Source organism: Canis lupus, chromosome X (assembly GCF_011100685.1).
Source record: "Canis lupus familiaris isolate Mischka breed German Shepherd chromosome X, alternate assembly UU_Cfam_GSD_1.0, whole genome shotgun sequence".
In the NCBI taxonomy this organism is placed as follows: Eukaryota; Metazoa; Chordata; class Mammalia; order Carnivora; family Canidae; genus Canis; species Canis lupus.
Window position 1 is genome coordinate 84,050,694 of NC_049260.1, and position 19,463 is coordinate 84,070,156.

A 19,463-nucleotide genomic window follows, 5' to 3' on the forward strand; every position below is an offset into this window, starting at 1 on the left:
TGCGGGGACCCCGACATGGGACTTGATCCCAGGACCCTGGGTTCACAACTTGATCCAAAGGCAGACACTCAACCACTGAGCCACCCAGGCATCCCTCCTTCCATTCTTGAACAATCTCTTTCCACGGGCCTGGGGGAACAGGAGCCCGTCCCGTGAGCTACAGGGTCAAGGGAAGCCTTTTAACGTAGGAGTTCACAATCTAATGAACTATCCCCAGGGCCTGCATCAGTTGCATCCTCCCATTCAGCTATTCCTCCTGCAGGTGAAAGCCTAGGCGAAAATGAGGGCTGAGCCTAAATCCACACTTGGCTCCTGTGGTCAGAGCTGCAGGAAGTGAGAGAAGCCATTCTCTGGGCAGCCATTCACCAGCTCTCCCGACTGGCAGCTCTGCCCCCGAGCTGTGATTTCTCCACGGCCGACTGCCCCTGCCCCCAGCTCACAGTGATAAGACACCCTTGGGCATGAGAGGGTTTTCCATCAACAGGACCTGCCACCTCCCACACATCCGTGCGCCAGTTCTTGGAAGCAGTGGAGCTATTTCCAGGGTGCCCTAGTGGGGCCTGAAATCCAGGGAGGAAATGCTGAAGCTCTGCAAAGAATTTAGGTAGGAGGAGTATGATTATTGAAGTTGAAATCTGTCCAGACCATTGAGTTAACCACTAATGCGATAAAAATTAATGCTGTAGGCTCGTGCAATTACTTCATTCTACCTAAGCCGATTGATATTGTCCAAATCATTAAAAAAAAATCTTATGTGCCATTAAACATGAATGATGGAACCGAGTAAACCTCAAGCAGATGGCCGACTTAATGGAGCACCATTCCACACTGCAGTCGTCCTCCGGGATCTGAGATGGCCGTTTTTAGCCACCGTGCTGATTGACATCAGCACGTGTGCCCGAATTCACACAGGCAGCGGGGCTTGGGGCAATGTAACAGAAAATCGGCCCGCATGTATTCACCTGCAATTAATCCCAAAATATGCATGGGACAGCAGAGGATTGAGAACTGAGACAGCAAATGACTTAGAGAGAGCCCAAGGTATTTGAGCAATGTCCTCGGTGGCCTCTCCACGGGGAAAGAGCTAAGGCAACAGCTGGTAGAGGTAGGCCACCAAGAGCTTGCCTTCTCAATGCTAGTGTGGGTGTCTGTGTGAGTGTGTATACTCTCTGAGCAGCCGCATCTTGGGCATTTTTGGATTAAGTCCCTCCTGCACTGAGAACGTGGCAAAGCCTTTAGGGCAGAAGAGAAGGAAGGCTTCCCACCTCCCCAGATGGCTGTCACCAGATAGCACCGCTACTGCTCCACCAGCTCCCACTGATGACACACTGATCCGGAAGAAATTTGGAGCTGGTGGAATTAAGCACAGCCACACTACCACCAGACTTCGGATCTGATGCTTGCCTCAGGTCCATGGCCAGGGCAGACTGTCCAGTAAAGGCTGGACTTGGTCACCAAGCCAGGATCCAGAGTTAGGCAGGAGGACACAGGCAAATCATAGCTTTCCCGAGTGCCAGTTTGGAAAGGAATCGGCATCAGCTTGCAAGTCTTTCAACGGTTGGCATTTTATCAAGAAGCACACACAAGACTGAGATCCTTATGATGAGGCAGGCAGGTTGATGAAAGAGACACCAAACGGTAACTCAGTTTTAACATTTTATTGGGTAAATGATTTTAAAGATAGTAACAATAGTGTCAAAACTACTACAATATCTTTCCACAGCCACACCTTACAGACCCACATAAACCTCATTTTTTTCCCGTTCACTCAGTTTTCATAATTTCAAGCTATACATATCATATAAAATGCCCATTTCCAATAGTTTCTTCAAACTATTAAGCAATTAAATGTGGAAGGAAGGAGGATCTAGTTATACTTGGAGGGGATTTCAGGTAATCTGTGATCTCTCACCATAATCCAAAAACAGGTTTCTAAGAAAGAAGGAAAAGAAGAGCTACTCCAGGTAGCTTTTGCTCATTACGAGTCTCACCACTGTATCACCAAGAACTCAGTATGCTGGTGACTGATCCAAAGTAATTTTGGGGAACATACAAAACGCTAAAATAACTTAGAAACTAGATCCAAGTATTTCAAAAGTAAGCAACTCTGATATACAAAAACAGTCAGAGGTGGTTACAAAAGTTGGTTTTCTCAGTGCGTCTATGTACCAGCGCAGTTACTAGGTCCAGAGCAAAATAAAAGGTTTCTCTTCTTCTGAAACAGTAATAAAAAACAAGGAAAACAGATCTTTGTATATAAAGGATCAATGCTGGTCTTCAGAATAATGTAATTGGAAACCCTTAAATCGAGAGGCACACAATGGGTTTCTGCTTTTAAAAAATAAAAGGAAAGTCACCAGTTTATTTCAATGGAGGAGGCGCTGACACCCCCTCAAATAAACTTAATTCAATTTCACATCACTAGCAAAAATCACTTAGAAACTGTACAAAAATAAAAAAGTTAACACATTTAATCCTGCAAGGTTTTTGTAAGGACTGGAAGGCAGGCTTTTGGAGCAGCATTTGGGCATGGCTGGGGGCTTCTTTGGTTTGATCTAACACATGTTAAGAGATGGAACCTATTCCAGATGACAGTTTCAAATTTCCTGCACATTTGAAGACACAAAAAGAGGCCAGTATGCAAGCTTCCAGTGTGCTGGGCACTGGGCCTGTGTGTACAGGACTGATAATCTCACAAGTGCTTTAAGAGGGCAGGAGAACAAGAGCACACCTTGCACTTCCTCCATCAAGTACACAGACCTCTCATGGTAGGGGAGACTGGGGCAGGTAGTAGCACACATTCTCGTGCAGTCCGAAGGCCACTTAATAGGGGTCGGGGGCATGGGTGGGGTGTGGGGATGGGGGGGGCAATTGTTCTTTTTAGAATCTGGTACCTGGCTGATCTTGTTCAAGAACAAGAGAACCTTCCAGAAACGGAAGCCTTTTGCTACATACCAAAGTAAAATGCGTGCTGTTTTCCAAGAGGGGGAAAAAATACCCAGTTGCATTTGAGAAACAAAAAAAGGAAAACAACCAGAAGTGGAACTAATTAACATTTAAAAGGGGGCAATGTAAACTTTGTGCTACTCAAAGAAGTTCAAGTATTACTTCTGAGCCTTTTAAAGATCAGTGAACTTACACGATATTCCGGTGATAAGAGTGCAATTCACATTTGTGTTCTGAACAAATAAGCCACAAATGGCGAAAACACAACATGTGCAATCCGAATCTTCGTCTGAGTTAAAAACACATGCTACATATTTCGACATGTTCAAAGTTAATTCAAACCACGTATTTAACAGCTTTGTAATATCCTATGAAGGTGAAAGGGCCTAGCATTCATTCGTTTGAAGCACACCATTACAGTTTGTACGACACTCTTTATGCAACAAAGTCTTTTTAGTCAACAGCTAGAGACAAAAAAATGGACTGTGCATTAATTTGAAAACAAAAGGAGACAAAACTATCCTTTCCCCCCAAGCCATGGTGGGAAATATTGCTGACCTTGTCCTCTGAAGCCTGCAGGATGGTTATTTCTTCAGTATAACATTATTACACTGGTCAGAAAAAAAATCTGTATAACATCTGCATATATCAAGAATTTTTTAAAAATCTGATATGATTTTAGAGTCCGCATGACCAGTCACGTGACCTGCTCAAGATTGATTAGCACCGTTAAATACATAAACACACATATGTATGTATGTACATGTAAGCATATGTATACACACATATGTATGTCATATAGATCTTTTCTTAAAAACAACAATAACAATAACAACAACAAACAACTTCTAACCACAAGCTCACCCAGGATGAGGAGCCTGCTAAACTGATGAGATGATGGATAAGATGGGTCAATATTGATCTATTTTGTCTCTCTTCGGTTTGCTTGTTTTATTTACTTTTTTTTTTTTTTTTTTGCAGCAGACAATATCATTCGCTTATGCTTAGTTTCCCTATAAGGGCAAGAAAAAGTCTCCATCAGGTAGCCATTTGGTTTTATGCTGAAAGACGAATCTGCTCCAAAATGCTCCCAAGGAGAAACGAGAGGACTCAAAATCCCTTTCAATGGCCCAACAGCTAGCTTGCTCTGACTAATCTCTAGGTTCAATGGAACTGGCTACCACGATTGCATTTCAGGCTAACAATTGGCTTCTTAGTTAAGGCATCACAACTGACCGTGGTTATTTCCACAATGAGCACTGTGGATGAGGGACTACCAACAGACCTCCAAGGACTCTCATAAAAAACTAAAGCAGTTTGCTTTGCCACAGTGGTGGGCAGAAGGAATTCAGGCAAATCAGCTCACAAACTGGGAAAGGGTTTTTGAATTCAGAACTAGCAGTCTGTCACTTGTCACGGCCGATTTTATGTATAAGCTCTGCCATTTTTGAGATTCAGTGACATCTCAGAGTTTTAGGCTATGTATATTCTGCACCATACTTCTAGTCATCACTTGATATACTGGTTTCCTATTTGAAAAAAATTACACACAAATACACACACACATACACACATATTTACTATAGTAAAATGAAGGTAATCTTTCTCCAGAATCATCTATCATTTTTCCTAGGGACAGACACATGAAACTCCTACTCCTCCTGATGTTAGGAAGTTCTCTTTGTATGCACCGTGGGAAGACCAACCCTGCAAATGGGCTGGGCTCTAATAACTCTATCATTTCTAAATGCCAGCTCCATTTTCATAGGTGTAACATAACATCTTATCAACATAGTAAATGTGTTTCTATCAAAAGTATGTAGTGCAGAAAGACTCCAGTCTTGTCCCCGTGACAGATGTATCTGAAATCATGGCATATATGAACTTTTGTTTCACTAGATTATTCTTTACTATTTCTTTAAATAGTAGCTAAAATTGTCTCTGGCCAATCATGACTTGTTGAAACCTAAAGCTAACAGATTTAAATTAATATATAATAGACAAATGTCTCTTTTTGGTTCTCTGCTCAAAATAAATTTTTTCACCTTAAAAAAATACTTAAGAGTAAGGAATTTGTCTAATCTGCTGTTTCACATATAGACACAATAAAATTTTATAAGAATAGTTCTCTAAATTGCCTTTTCCCCCTAACCTCTCTTAATTCCATTTAATTATATTCTTCTCAAAGGCACTAAATTCTGTATCCGCTCTCTTCCTGATCTTTGCTGCTCTTCAAAATGATTTCTGTAGCATATCTGAAAGGTAGCTTGTACTTTCTTAAAACAGTGTTGTAGTCTGTAAGTTGGTTCTATAAAATGATGAAGCCATCTCTTCTATGATAACCAGCACAATAGGCATGAATGATTTCTCTGTGACAAGCCCTAGCATGGGTCTCCAAATGTTCTATGCTAGAACTAAAGTTCATATATTTTAACCATGGGAAAAACACCTAAGGAGTGAAGACCCACATACTAAGCTCTCATAGCAAAATGCATTTTAGACAAATTCAAGAGTAGCACACAAATACCTGAATTTGATATGAATTTGCTTCCAAGCTCAGCTATCAAAACTTCTTTATCTTACTGAGGAAAAACTAGAGAACAACCTAAATAGAATCCCGGAAAAACTGCACAATTTCTTCCATCCACAGTCGAAAGAAGGAGGGAAGAGATCAAAAGGAAGGAAAGTAGGAGGGAAGGTAAGGACAGAAATGCAGAACCCTGATTGAGAGAGCAAAGCAAAATTCTACATAATATGGTGAGGAAAGAAAACCCCAGAAGTTATATATGCTGCAAAAAAAAATCAATGATCTAAAAATAATAAAACAGAATCTTCTTAAACAAATGCCATTTTCCTACCCGTTACCATGATGATACTGATGATGTCCAAGCTTCATCATGGCAACGGAAACTATCATCATAAGATGGTACAGTAAAAGAGATAGCTAGACCAAGAAGGGGTAGGGTCTCCTGGGAAGAGGTCTGCAGAGAGGCCCAATGACTGGCTTTGCGGCTCAGTGTCAGGAATAATGGTTGTATGGCGGAAGGGGATGCCCAATGCCATTTTGGAAATGATGATGCTGGCGATGAGCAAGGTATTCAGCATAGCTCAGGGTCATCTTTTCACTACGGTACCTGAAAAAGTCAGGGAAGAGACAAAGTTAACATCAAGAAATAGATGACACACCAATGTCAGAGCTGGAAGGGACCTCAGAGGTAACGCTACAGACCAGGAGAAAGAGGTCCAGAGAGAAGTCGTGACTGCCCCAATGCCATGCAGCCAAGTGGCAAAGCTGAGCTCCAAACCCGGGAATCCAAAGTCTGAGTCCAGTGTTCTTTCTGCTTTACTACTCCTGGTTTCAATTGCTCTAGAAATTTTCGTGCCCACCCCGCCAGGCCCCAGTTTGCTAACAGGAAGGAACAGAGGAAAGCCCAACCTATTGCCATTGTGTACGCCTCTCATTCACTTGACTACTCCTTCTTCTAAGACTTTCCCTCTTTTAGCAGCCCTTCATCTCAGGCTATCCTCAACCTGGTGTTCCTTGGCTCCTCTTCCACGGAAACTGCTCTTTCAGAAGGGTTTGACCTCTCCATTATGAGACCACACACCATTCCCTGTCTGAAGCTCTCCTGTGCCATGGGTTCTACAATCCCACATGTCCCTAGTTCTTCCCTCTCACCCCCACCCCCTGCCGGCTCTCAGGCTGCTCCTTATATCTCTGACTATTCCTACCGCTCCTTCCTGGAAGGATTTTACTAGGTTTCTCCCTTCGGTTCTTTTGACCCTATACTCTCTGTGCTCCCTCAGGGAGCCCTGCCTTATACCTTGAACTATGACCTCATCACGGATGATCCCTAATCACCATCTCTGGCCATGAGTTCTATCTATGTATGTTTTTGGTGACACATGGGACATTCCTATACAGATACCCCAGGAAGCACTTCAAATCCAGAACCAATGCATAAATGTGACTCTCCTCCTTCGGTCCCTCCCTTAGTTAAAAGGTGCTGTGGTGCCTTGGTGTTTTTTTATCCAGAGTAAAGCCTTGACTTGTTCCTCTCCCCTACTTCTGAATGATGACTAGGGCCTTTCGTTTCTTCCAGTGTCTTCTCATCTGTTTGTGCCTTTCTTTCCATCCCATTGCCACAGCTCTTATTAAGGCTACTATTTCACCTTCTTTGGATGGCTGCCTCAGATTCTTAGGTAAGAGCAATGTCTTCTACCTCCTTTTCCTGTTTCCTGTTCCCATCTTAAACCTTCTCAAATACACCTGTTTCAAGCCCTTCAATGGCTACTTACTGCCTCTCGAGTCAGGTCTATATTTCTTAGCTGGAAACTCAAGGCCCTCCATGATATATGACCCAACCCACCCTCTGGGCCATGTTTCACTCTAATAACCACTTTCTCTATGCGCACTGAAAGACCAGCCAAATCAGACGACTGAACATTCCTCAGAACTTAGCTCTGTACTTCACCACCCACATGCCTTGACTCACTAAATGAATCCTTGCCTCCCTCACCCTCAAATAAATATTCTACCCATTCTTCCAGCCTAGTCTCAAATCTACTTCCACTCTGAAATTTCATGTTATCTAACCCCACCCCTCCTGGAAGTCCTCTTTTCCCACTTTATGACCTCACATCATCCATCACATTCTGCCTTATATGAATAATTATTTTTGTACATGCCCTTCTATTCTCCTAGACTTGAACTCAGGGAAAGCAGAGAGGGAGGCATTTTCAAATTTGTAACTCCTCAGAGCTGGGAAAAGTCCATTTTTAGACTATAAGCATTCATTGTAGCTCTATGGAATTGAAACAAATGGAAATGGCAATCCATTTTCCTAAAATGTTGGATGTTTTTAAAAAATAAGTATCCCTATCATCCCATTTGGAAATGTATTTGGCATTTGTTAGTCTAGCTCAATTGTGATTTTTCAATAAGCTTTCATGGTAGACTTCTATCACTGCCAACATCCTAAAGATAAATTCAAATTTGAGGAGTGCTTATCAGAATCCAGGGGTTCTGCTAAGCAATGTCAAAAGCTGGCCAATGGCTAATTCCAGTAACTTTCTTCAATAATATGGTGCACAGGCTCAGAAGACTTGCTCGTGTAAAGCCAGAGTAATCACACAGAGCTAAAGGTTGGAAGGATGGGCTTGTACATCACACAGGCTTTACTGCCAAGCAGAGTTCCATCATATCCACTCCCAGTATAGCCCTGAAATTCATTTCCATTCTGTTTCAGAAAAGAGAAGCAAGTAAGAAAGACCAAAGAAACCAAAGGGTTATAGACATATGCATCGAAAGGTACTGGTTAGCCTTGTGCTAGAAAACGCCTTCTGTACCTGGTCAGTTTTATGGTTTTCCTGAATTCATTAGTAATTGGAGCTTTATATCCTCCTTTCCTCAGTAAGGAGTCTATGGTCTGAATATGGTCCCATCCTGTGGAAAGTAGACCAGATAAAATACCAGTCAAGCACATGTCACAAGCACTTTCAGTCAAATACAAAATGACTTTGTAGAGGTCAGCTATCACTGTCACCAAATGCCATCAACTCCTTTGGTCCTAAAAACAGTCACACAAAAGAGCTAAGCTTTCCTCTCATATGGAAGCAGGTTCACCACTGCATACCTCAAGTTCTAGCTACCCATGATGGCTGACAACATTGGCTTTTTTTTTTTTTATCTCAACTGCATTCAAAGACAGGAAGTCTAAGAGTCTGGCAGTGACTGCTCAGTAGAGACTCGGGAGCAAACCACGGACGCTGCCCTCTTCTCTAACAGTGACATCTTTAAAAGGGAGGGAAAAGCCTAGATGTCATTGTGCCAACTCTGTAGTAGTTAGGATTCCCATGCTAACTCATGGTAATTTGCTGTTCCCAATGGTATCTTCAGGAGTCAGTCACGTGTATTTGTGTGAAGTATGCGAAGGCATTTTTATTTGTTTTGATGTGGGATGGTATACTTAATATCTGAGCCCCCCACCCCATCCTTTACAAAGCCAAAGGAACTACAGGATTGAGACCTTTTCAAAAGCAACCCAAATAAATCTTCCAATAGCTGTCTTAAAGACAAACTCCCTTGTCTGCGGGGGAGGGGGTTATCTAATGCTGTTAAATTGTACAATTAAATAGCTCACATTCATATGAACCAAACGTGAGGGAAATCCAATTAGAGATCCTTTTTGATGATCAAAACAACAAACAAAAAAACCTCTATAAGATACAGAAGAAATATTTATTTCAACTAATATTAAAAAACTAGAATTTTGTAGTCGCTAGAAAGGACAACGTGCTATGGAATGAAGAATTCTTTTGTGTTACAGTGGGAGTTCATAAAGATTTGTGTTCTATGTGCAAAAACAGAAAAATGTTTGATGAGGAAGTGCAGACCAAGCAGATAAAACACTAAGACTTCATGTGGTCTCCGTGCTTCTAATCTTAATGGGAAACCAACAACCCTCACAGTGGCTGAAGGAGCACCAGGCAGCCACCTAACAAGGACACATTTGATATTGACAATGTCCTGGGGGGCTGACTGTTAGACTGAAGGCTTGTTTGTGGCAAAAGGCTACAGCACGATGGGATATGGGCAAATGGCACTTCAAATTCATATTCACTGCCTAAAAAGAAAACCCAACTTCTACAAGTCTTTGCTTTGGGGAAATTACCCATTTGTGGGTTTCCACTATCAACCTTGGGCACAGAGATTCAACTTCTGTGTGAGTTATTCACCGATTTCATACAGACATTGCAGTGGCAGTGATGGAAGAATCATTTCTTCTCATTTGACACTGGTCAATTATCAGACATAACTGCAAGGTCACATATTGCATTTCAATTTGTACTATTCAAATTCTCCACCAGATCATACGAAATATAAAGTACAACCATGACCTTGCTCCTTTGCAACCTCCGGTAGGTAGGTGGCGGTGCGTTTTGATCCTTTTTCATTGATGAATTCTATTCTAATGCCATGTACACCCACCTGAAAGAAATTGGCAGTTTTATTAGTATCGTCTTCTCCACAGAAACAGAAAACTTTATAATTTAATTTTCAAGAAAATGCAGTTCTTCCTTTCCCCTTGTTTTTGGAAGGGCACATATATATCATTTCTCTCCTTCCAAAGTGCTGACTTTGGGTTTGAGGGCCATTATGATGGCCAGAGACCAAAAACATTGACCGACATGTCTACAGTGTGTGCTAGGCTAGGCTATTCTATCTGGCACAGGAACAACCATTCTGCTGTGTGTAGAATGAGGCAGTCAAGGACAAGAACTCCAACCCCACTCCCAAACTGTGGCTCCTGACACTAGGGAACTAGAGCAAGGGAACTGACTTCAAAGAGACAGCAGACATGCCTTGTGTTTTCAGGTACAATCGCCACTTCAGATGAAGTTCTGAAACTTCTGGGGCTGCCGACTCCCTTCCCAAGCTGTCTTGTCTCTTCAAAACCTCAAATTGTACATAGATGAGCAACCCCAGATAAGGCTGAAAAAAGCCAACATAACCAGATCTGACATCATCCCGTGTTCCCTGTAATATTTTTTTTAAAGATTTTATTCATCTATTCATGAGAGACACACAGAGAGAGGCAGAGACACAGGCAGAGGGAAAAGTAGGTTCCCTGTGGGGAGCCTGATGTGGGACTCGATCCCTGAATCCCGGGATCACGACCTGTGCCAAAGGCAGACGCCCAACCACTGAGCCACCCAGTCGCCCCTCTAAAATATATGTTATGGCTTACAGTGGGCCTGTGGGAAGCCCTCACTGTCTACACCACTGCCCTCATACACTCCTGATAAATTTACAAGTGGTAAAGATCTCGAATCACTTTAGGGCAGGGTATTTTTTGCAGTTACTTTTTTCTTTTTCTTTTTTTTTTTTAACACAGTTTCTTATATATTAACCCAGAGATCCCTCTAACTTTATGTGAAGCAAACTTTTGGTGATGCCTCAAGCAAGAGAGTTCTCTAAGTAAACGTGGGCAATTTCTTGGTAGTGTTTTAAGAAAGTTACATCCTTTTTCTCTGATTAGCACCTAGTCACAAGGAATCTTTTTCCCCTCATACCTCGCCTTGAATTGTGTACAGAACTGAGGATCACATAAAGGTCTTCTTTGTAAACACTGATAACATAAGTGAAATTTCAAAAGCCTAACAACTCCATTCTGTTCTCCCAAATCTACAGTCGCTTTAGATCAATGGTCCCCAAGTGCAGTGTGAGGAACCTGAGGGAGGCACAAGACCAGGGAAACACTTTTATCCAGGAAAGAGGCTTCTTTTCAGAGCAGGTGAGTGAAGTCATAAACCTTGGCTCTTCCCATCTGTATGCAGTGGTGGTCTAAAAGAGACAAAAGGGTCCTTGAAAACTTCTTCTGCTGCTTCTGCCCTGCACCTGAAATCTTCCAGTTTTTCAGGGAAGAAAAAGACCTTTGGAGAACCAATTTTGTTCTTTCCCCAGATTCTTCTTCACACATCCATCCACAAGAGCCTGTCAGATCTTCTGAGAAGGTTTTTTTTAATATTTTACTTATTTATTCATGAAAGACACACAGAGAGAGAGACATAGGTAGAGGGAAAAGCAGGCTCCCTGCGGGGAGCCTGATGTGGGGCTCAATCCTACAACCCTGGGATCACACCCTGAGCCAAAGGCAGACGCTCAAATACTGAGCTGCCCAGGCGCCCTAAGAAGTTTGTTTTTTTATGAAAGCCTATCTCTGTGGCTGTTTCTTCTATATGATATCAGTGCTCTTATGAATCGCCTTCTACTGAAGATGCAATCAGGGCAGCTGTTTAAGAACTAACACACACACACACAAAAAAAAGAACTAACACAAAAAGGCCTCCCCTACAGATCCTGTGGGCAATGACTGTGGACAGCTGAGAAGAAATATGAGTGCTTAGCTATCAGGCATTTCCAGGATAAAGGACATCTACTAATCTCCCCAGTGCCTGACATGGTATGAGACAATGACAAATTTGCAACAGTTTCTGTATATCGACTTTTTGATCTGTGACTTTGAAGTTCTTTTCCTTCAACCATAGCAGCTCCTTCATAATTTGTTTTTTAAAATACCCAGCATAAATAACCTGTGCTTCCATCATTCACTGAAGTGAATTTTGCATCTCTGACTCAATTGACCAAAAATCTGTCATGTGAAAATTGGAAAGAAATTTGGTAGTTATTAAGACATCTCATCAAAATTGTGAGGCGAAGAATGTTTCTCTGTGAGATGAGAGTGTTAGACAAAATCAGGGGCATTTAACTGGCATGGGGGGGGCCTGGGAGGCTGTGAAATTTATCAGAATTTCTGGAGGTTTCATGCTTCAGCAAGTATGGTTTGGAAAAAAAGAACAACTCCCCAGGTGATTTTTATTCTAGGTTAACTAGAAAACCTCTAATAATTGGTCTAGCTCTGACAAACTGTGGCTGTGTATTGAAATAAAAGTGATTTAGGCAAATTGGAGGTAATTTAGACACATTAATCCTTTCTTCATAGGAGTGCATTGTGTTCTTTAACAAAAATTTCAGAGATTTTAAAGCCTAGTAATTTAGCAATTAAAAGTGGTTATGACCAGCTGTATGGTATGTGAATAATACCTCAGTAAAGCTTCTATATGTGTGTGTATCACACACACATTTTATATGTATGCATATGTAAATATAAAGAAGAAGGTTAAGATCAAACTAGGAAGGACATACTGACCAAAATAAAATTTACTCATGGATAAAACTGATTGACTTTTGTATTTTGAGAAGGCCCCCACCACAGAATTTAATATGACAAGAAATTATCAAAATTCTCCCATTGAGAATTAGTACTACGTTTACAATTTTTAGTGTTTTTCTCTGTTCCTATGATTCTGAACAATTGAAAGTACCTATAAATTGGCATGTAAGTATGGTTATTTTAAAGTGAACCTTTTTGGAGAAATAACGCCTTTCTCAGATTAAAAAATATACTCCCCAGTGATAAAAAGCCCAAACCAGAGTGACTCATTTCTTCAGCCAGTGGAATCAGGAGAATGGCAATCATGTTCTGACCAGAATCAAAGCATAATAGCTTTTGGTCACCTTTTGAGCAACAGCATTTTCGTTACCCCCAGAACTACCAAAGCCACCAGATAGTCATACTGTGCAATCAGAATAGGAGAGTGGAAATTGGCCTGCTGTGGAGAATGACCGAATCTGGACAACCTGTGGAAATCACTAGCTTTGCAAATTAAGTCATCTTCACTGATGCAAGCACCCAAACTAACTCCATATTGTTTCAGGGAGAAATCTGTCACAGCTGCGACTCCAAAATGTAACCCTCGTGTAGAATAATCGAATCCTCTCTTAGATTGGAGAATCCTGCCGCCGAGCAGCAACCCAAGAGACAAAGGCTCCAGTCACAATTACCAGCTAGATAAAAGATCAACTAACCAGGGAAGTGGTATCCTCTGAAGCCAACTTCCACTAAAACTCTACCACAGTGTCACAGTAACTTTCCATTTCTTGGACTGGATAAGGAGGTAGCATGTGGGAAAACGATGTTATCTCCTACTACCTCTAACATTCTCCTAACTACCACTGCCTAAAGGATGGCCAGGTAGGCAAAAACTGGAGATTTGCAAATCTAGCCTTATGGGAGTCTGCTGGTCATTGCCAAAATTATTAGCAGATCTGAGAAAAAAAAATGCTTTCAAGGTCCAACAGCTGTGATAATATCCTTTTAATCAAGACTGTACTTTTGCTAAGCAAAGCTATAAATCAACTCGAATGGTAGTAAATTAAATGTAGGACTTATAGATAAGAGGATATGGAATTAAACAGAGCTGTATCTGTGTGTGCACAGGAACATTAAGACCAGTTCAACGGATTCCTATTTCATGCTAAAAAAGAAAGCCATATTTGTTCTGAACCATGACAGAGCGAGTGCTTTTTATTAATGCTATTATACCATCTTTTGTTTTTAACATTGCCCAGAATGATTCAACATCAAGATTAATGTTTGGACCCTAAAATAGATCTTGATTATTCTGGAGTTGATTATTCAGTTTGGGGATTATGCATCCCTGCCCCCACCTGGCCCCATCCTCTTTCCGCTTTCCATTTCTCTATCACAGAGAGATACACGCAAATTAATCAATTTTGCTACATGGTAAAAGGTTTGGTAGGAGATTATAAATAATGGTGAAAATGAAGCTTCTAGACTGTCTGTAGATTTCATTTTTCCTCATTATCTGGTCCCTTGTTAGAAATGTGACTTCATTTACAACTATTATCCTCTAATGCAGTGACTCTCAACACAGGCGCATTAAAAACGCACCCCTCCCACCCTCATTATAATACAGGTCCCCATTTTGCTCCTTACAACTGCACAAAGACTGACATCCCTTAGTCTGTCTGTAAGGCAAGTGTTAGTCCTATAATCCACTAGCAGCATGACCAAAGGCACCCCTGTTACTTGCAAGCCTGATCAACAAGCCAACCACCTGGATAGGCTCAAACTTGAAAAGGAGTCATCTGGCTAAAAGTGGCAACGAGCATAAAACGTGCTCTGGCTAGGTCAAGAGGGCTCCACGCAAGCCTTAGACCATTTGGATCCACAATTACCTCCACAGTCCTGACCCTTAAAATGAAATATGCCCCTGATCACATCCTGGCCAATAAAACCAATTACCTCCTCTGGTTCATCCTGTCTTAGCAAATGCCACAGTCAGCCCCAGGCTTTCCCAGTAACCAAATGTTGGGTTCCTTGTAAACAGTATGACCCTAGCTCACTCCACTGATATTTAGTGGGTACACCTTGAATAAATATAAATATATATATGATATATAATATATAAATATATATATATATATTCTCTCTCAGAGAGAGAGTGTCAAGAGTCAAGGAATCCAAAGTGGTTTGACATGTCTTTGTTGCGATATCATTTGGCAAAATATGCTTTGCAATTAACAAAGCCAGTCACTGGTCATTCACATACGATTGACCTGCCCGGCTCAATATGCCAGTTCCATTGAACTGAATAAAAGGACTCTGTTCCTAATGAGAGGAGCTCAGGATATTTGGCACACCCTCTAACCTTTAGAGGCTGGCATCATAGAAGACACACATGCTCTTTCACAAAACAGCCCATGGTACCACGGACAGAAACAAACACCGCATTGGACAGCCCATGGGTCTGACCCAGAGTCTGGAGTTTCTTATATTCTTGGGAGGAAAAAGCCATATGTGGTATTTCTCTGAAAAGCCCAAAAGCCACAATGCAAGACATTCCACTCTGTCCCTCATAGCCCCACAGAGCCTTCTGCCCACTCCCCACTCAGCCTTCTGAAGATGACTCTTCCTTCTCCCAGTGAAAACAAATTCACCATAAGAGGAAAAGATTCCAAACTTGGGCCTACTCCAAGTTTATCCTCTTGAATAATTCTCACTAGGGCAAGAAAAAATTAAAATTTTAATCATAAAGGCTGATGACAATTTGTACAGATCCTAATGAATCACTTCCCCCAAACCCAATCCTACCAAAAAAAAAAAAAAGTAGACTACATATCCAGATCTGCCCATCGAATTCTCAGAGTTGTGAATTTGCATTACCTCAACCCACCCACCAATTTTAGAAGGAAGTCTGAAGTTTAGAAGGTGCCCATCTGATTAACAATGAACACTTAACAATTGTTAGCACTTAACACTTCAGAATCTGGCTAAATAATACGTTTAAAAAATAGCATTCTTACAAATCATTTTTTGCACTCAGTAATTTTTATTTCTGTCAACCTCAACCATCATAACGTACATAATTTTTTCCTGTTTAGAAAAATAGTATGTGCATATTACTGCAAAGAAAATCTCTTTAGAAAAGTATAAAGGGGAAAATAAAGATGGCCTGCTATCCTAGGACCACCTAGAAACTACTCTTGCCTCAGTGCCTTAAAAAATAACCTGAACCAGGCAGCCCAGGTGGCTCAGTGGTTTAGCGCCGCCTTCAGCCCAGGGCCTGATCCTGGAGACCCAGAATTGAGTCCCACATTGGGCTTCCTGCATGGAGCCTGTTTCTCCCTCTGCCTGTGTCTCTGCCTCTCTCTCTCTCTCTCTCTCTCTCTCTCTCCATGTCTTTCATGTATAAATAAATAAAATCTTAAAAGAAATAACCTGAACCAACCAGGACTGTCCTGTTAGGCTCTTTTTAATCCATTATCTATCTGCAGCTGTCTTCACTTTCTTTTCTTTTTTTTTAAAGATTTTATTTTTTTATTCATAGAGAGACAGAGAGGCAAAGACACAGGCAGAGGGAGAAGCAGGCATCATACAGAGAGCCTGACGTGGGACTCGATCCAGGGTCTCCAGGATCATGCCCTGGGCTGCAGACGGCGCTAAACCGCTGCGCCACCAGGGATGCCCTGTCTTCACTTTCAAATCTCCTTTGAGAGAGATGCTTCTAGAAACAGAAGGAATATTAGCAAAATAAACCAAAAAGGTAACTGAGAGGGAAGCCATCAATTGGGCACAAGTAACCTTTTACTCTAGTCTACTCTGAAAACTAGGCTTCGTCGTCTACATCAGTGGAAGTGATTCTTTTCTATTGTTATTTTGTGAAAACAACCGCAAAGGCCTCCTTGACCAAAATGCATATGTACTACTCTTCTCTGAAATCCCTGCAAATGAGTCACCTTTAGCTTTCAAAATTAGTTCCATCTCCATGGACCAATTCTTGGCTTTTGCAGAGCTTACCAAAGGACCAATTAGTGCCAATTTTAATTCATGTAGGAGACTCAGACATCTTGTCTATCAGGAACACAAGCTTGCCAATTTATTTCACAAAGGCCACCGAACAATCTGATAACTTTTATTTTAACTAAGGAGACATACAGCTCTACAATACCTGAACTAGCTAATAATCACCCCCATGAACTTTTAAAGAATTAGTTAAGATTTTAAATAAAGCATGGCTAATGACAAGGTGCTTTGAAAAGCTATGAAGCCAAACGTGTTTATATATCATATGCAAGGAAAGAAACTGTTCAGGTTTTGTGGAGAACAAGTGACAGCTCAGTGTGCAATTAAGGGGGGAGGAAAAAAAACCTCGATTCTCTGTAATGATTAATTATAATGAGCATTCCTTAAAAGTTGAACATCCTGAAGCTTTCCAAAGAAAGTTCAGGCAACACAGGTGACCTTTAACTAAAAAGCCTGCTTTTCATCAGAAGTTAGAAAAATGCATTCCTACCATTTTTTTAAGGGGATGAGGAAGAGAGTGAATTCACAAAGAAACTCAAGTTAAGAAATTTTCTTGAAACCTGGACACATGAATCCACTTGCTTTTCAATGGCTGGGGAAGAGAAACACCTCTTGGCAAATGTACTCAAGGTGAAATAATGTTGTTTGTCTGATAAGATACAGAAGTATCTTATACAGGTTAAACTGTACATGGAATATCTGGCTCAATATGGTTTTTACTCCACCTATAAGAGATTTGTTCCTAAAAGGTTTCATATGTGTTGAATTTATGTAAGTGGATTAATCTTGAAGTCACCAGGAAGGCAGTAAAAAAGCCATCAAGTCCTGTGAAGCAAAATATCTTTGTCAAGTCAATAGTCCCTCCCTAATTACTTAATTTAGATTTATACCTGTAACATTGCCTTAAAACAGGGGATGATGCAGGAATAAAACAAGGCATTTGCTGTTTATAATATTTTTTCTTCCAGAAGAGAAGAAAAATTCTTTGTTGGAAAAGGAATCTAGAATGTCCAATTTAAAAAACTGGACTGTTTCTCACCCTTGTTGCCACCTTGCCATTTTAAAAGTTAGGGACCTCTTAATACCTTCTCGATGGCTAGTAGTAATTCGTTCTCTGGAAGTAAAATGAAACAGGAGCCATTTTAAAAAGGAGGAGTCACAGCATCACACTGAGTCAGCCTCCAGAAAAACCACAGGTCTTGTACAACTTTTCCAGCATCCTGAGAAGGAACGAGGGATCCAGGAAAGAGCGCACTATAATACAACTCCTAGTGAAAGGGCTGGAAGGGTCTGGCGATTTGGGGGAAGAAGCAAGGAAATGCCTCCCTCCTCCCACCACACAACACATTGGGAGCAAAGCAGGAAGCAACTGGAGGAGGCCTGAGGACAGACTGTGCAAAGCCCATTTCACCAACAGTATCGATGGCTAATGGAAACTTCCTTGTGTTAAATCACCTTCTAGAAGTTACTTCACTTTGTTCGGCTTGCTACCTCACTAGGCTTCTAATACACTGAAGTGTTGATTCACAGCAAATTCTTACTAGATGGTCAGGAAGCTTGAAGTATTCCCTTCCTCAAGGTTCCACAGCACTTGAAAAAAATGTTTCTAAGTACAGCATCAGGACAAAGACTAATGACATCTTAATGATAGTGACATCTTATACGAAAATCTCAAGGTCCTTGAGAAAATACCATGAAAAGCATTTTCTTAGATATACAAAGTGCCTTCCATATACATATATATGAATTTTTTCAAAGGTGGGTATTTTTTTTTAAGATTGTATTCATTTATTTTAGAGAGGGGTGAAAGCGAGAGCGAATGAGAGACAGAGAAGAGAGAGAGCGCATGAATGGTGAGGAGTGGCAGAGGAAGATGGAGAAGCAGAGTTCCCAGGAGAGCCCAAAAGAGGGCTCGATTCCAGGACCCCGGGCTCGTGACCTGAGCCAAAGGCAGACCTTTACCAGCTGAGCCACCCAGATGCCCTAAAGGTGGGACTCCTAAGTAAGAGGGGAAGCAAAGCATGGTGTATATTAGAGGAAAAAATAATGAAGGGGGGCTGGACAGAACATATATGACGAGAAGTCACTTCGCTTGTGAGTCATGCTAAACATCTGTGTCTGAGATGGAAACTCTGTTTTCAGTGGTGCATTGAGAGGAGCTAGAAAAATATAAACCTTTAAGGGGTGAGAGAGGGAGATCGTGACCTTCTAAAATCTATGAGAGATAATGACCATGGCCAATGTACTCATCTCATCTGTTTATGCTCATGAAGGTTATTACAAAAATGCACTATTATTAACTGTAACCAAACACGTCAGAAATGGAGCCGTGCTCACTCAAAAGGTGTGCTTTTTAAAGCTAAGTGCAGCACTCTGAGTACCAGGAGTCTAACAAGCTCAGGCACAATGACAGATGCTTTGGTACTTTAGGGACAGAGTGAGACTAGGGGCTTGGGGGTGTAACTCTATTGTCCAAGGGGTGGGTTTCTAACATCATCCCAGAATTATATTGGCCAGCCCCACCCAGCATGGGTTGATTTCATGTAAGTGTTGGGTGCTAAAAAGGAATAGCCACGATGCATTACCCAAGTGACAGCTGTATGCACAGTTGAGGTATTAGTGACCCAGGGAGCTAGATATCACTAAGAGGGCTTTATGGCTCGTGAAAATGTACCTGACCTATTGAAATATGACCTAATGGTCTACTGGAGAATACAGAAAATATTTCTTCCTCATACCTTCAAAATGATCTTGTCTCTAAGGCACAGAAGTAAAAGATGCCTG

At 41.4% G+C, this 19,463-nt stretch overlaps 1 protein-coding gene across 2 annotated transcripts in view; it reads right to left on the reverse strand.

The window, feature by feature from the left end:
* Window positions 1–1,643: 1,643 nt before the first annotated feature.
* AMMECR1 (AMMECR nuclear protein 1) overlaps window positions 1,644–19,463 on the reverse strand; it is a 232,220-nt gene continuing 214,400 nt past the window's right edge. For both annotated transcript variants that reach the window (XM_038588072.1, XM_038588071.1), the window contains 3 exons: window positions 9,847–9,937; window positions 8,296–8,392; window positions 1,644–6,080 (listed from right to left, as the gene is read on the reverse strand). In XM_038588072.1, coding sequence (XP_038444000.1) covers window positions 5,966–6,080; window positions 8,296–8,392; window positions 9,847–9,937 — 303 coding nt within the window. In that variant the 3' untranslated portion in view covers window positions 1,644–5,965. The remainder of the gene's footprint in view (window positions 6,081–8,295; window positions 8,393–9,846; window positions 9,938–19,463) is intronic.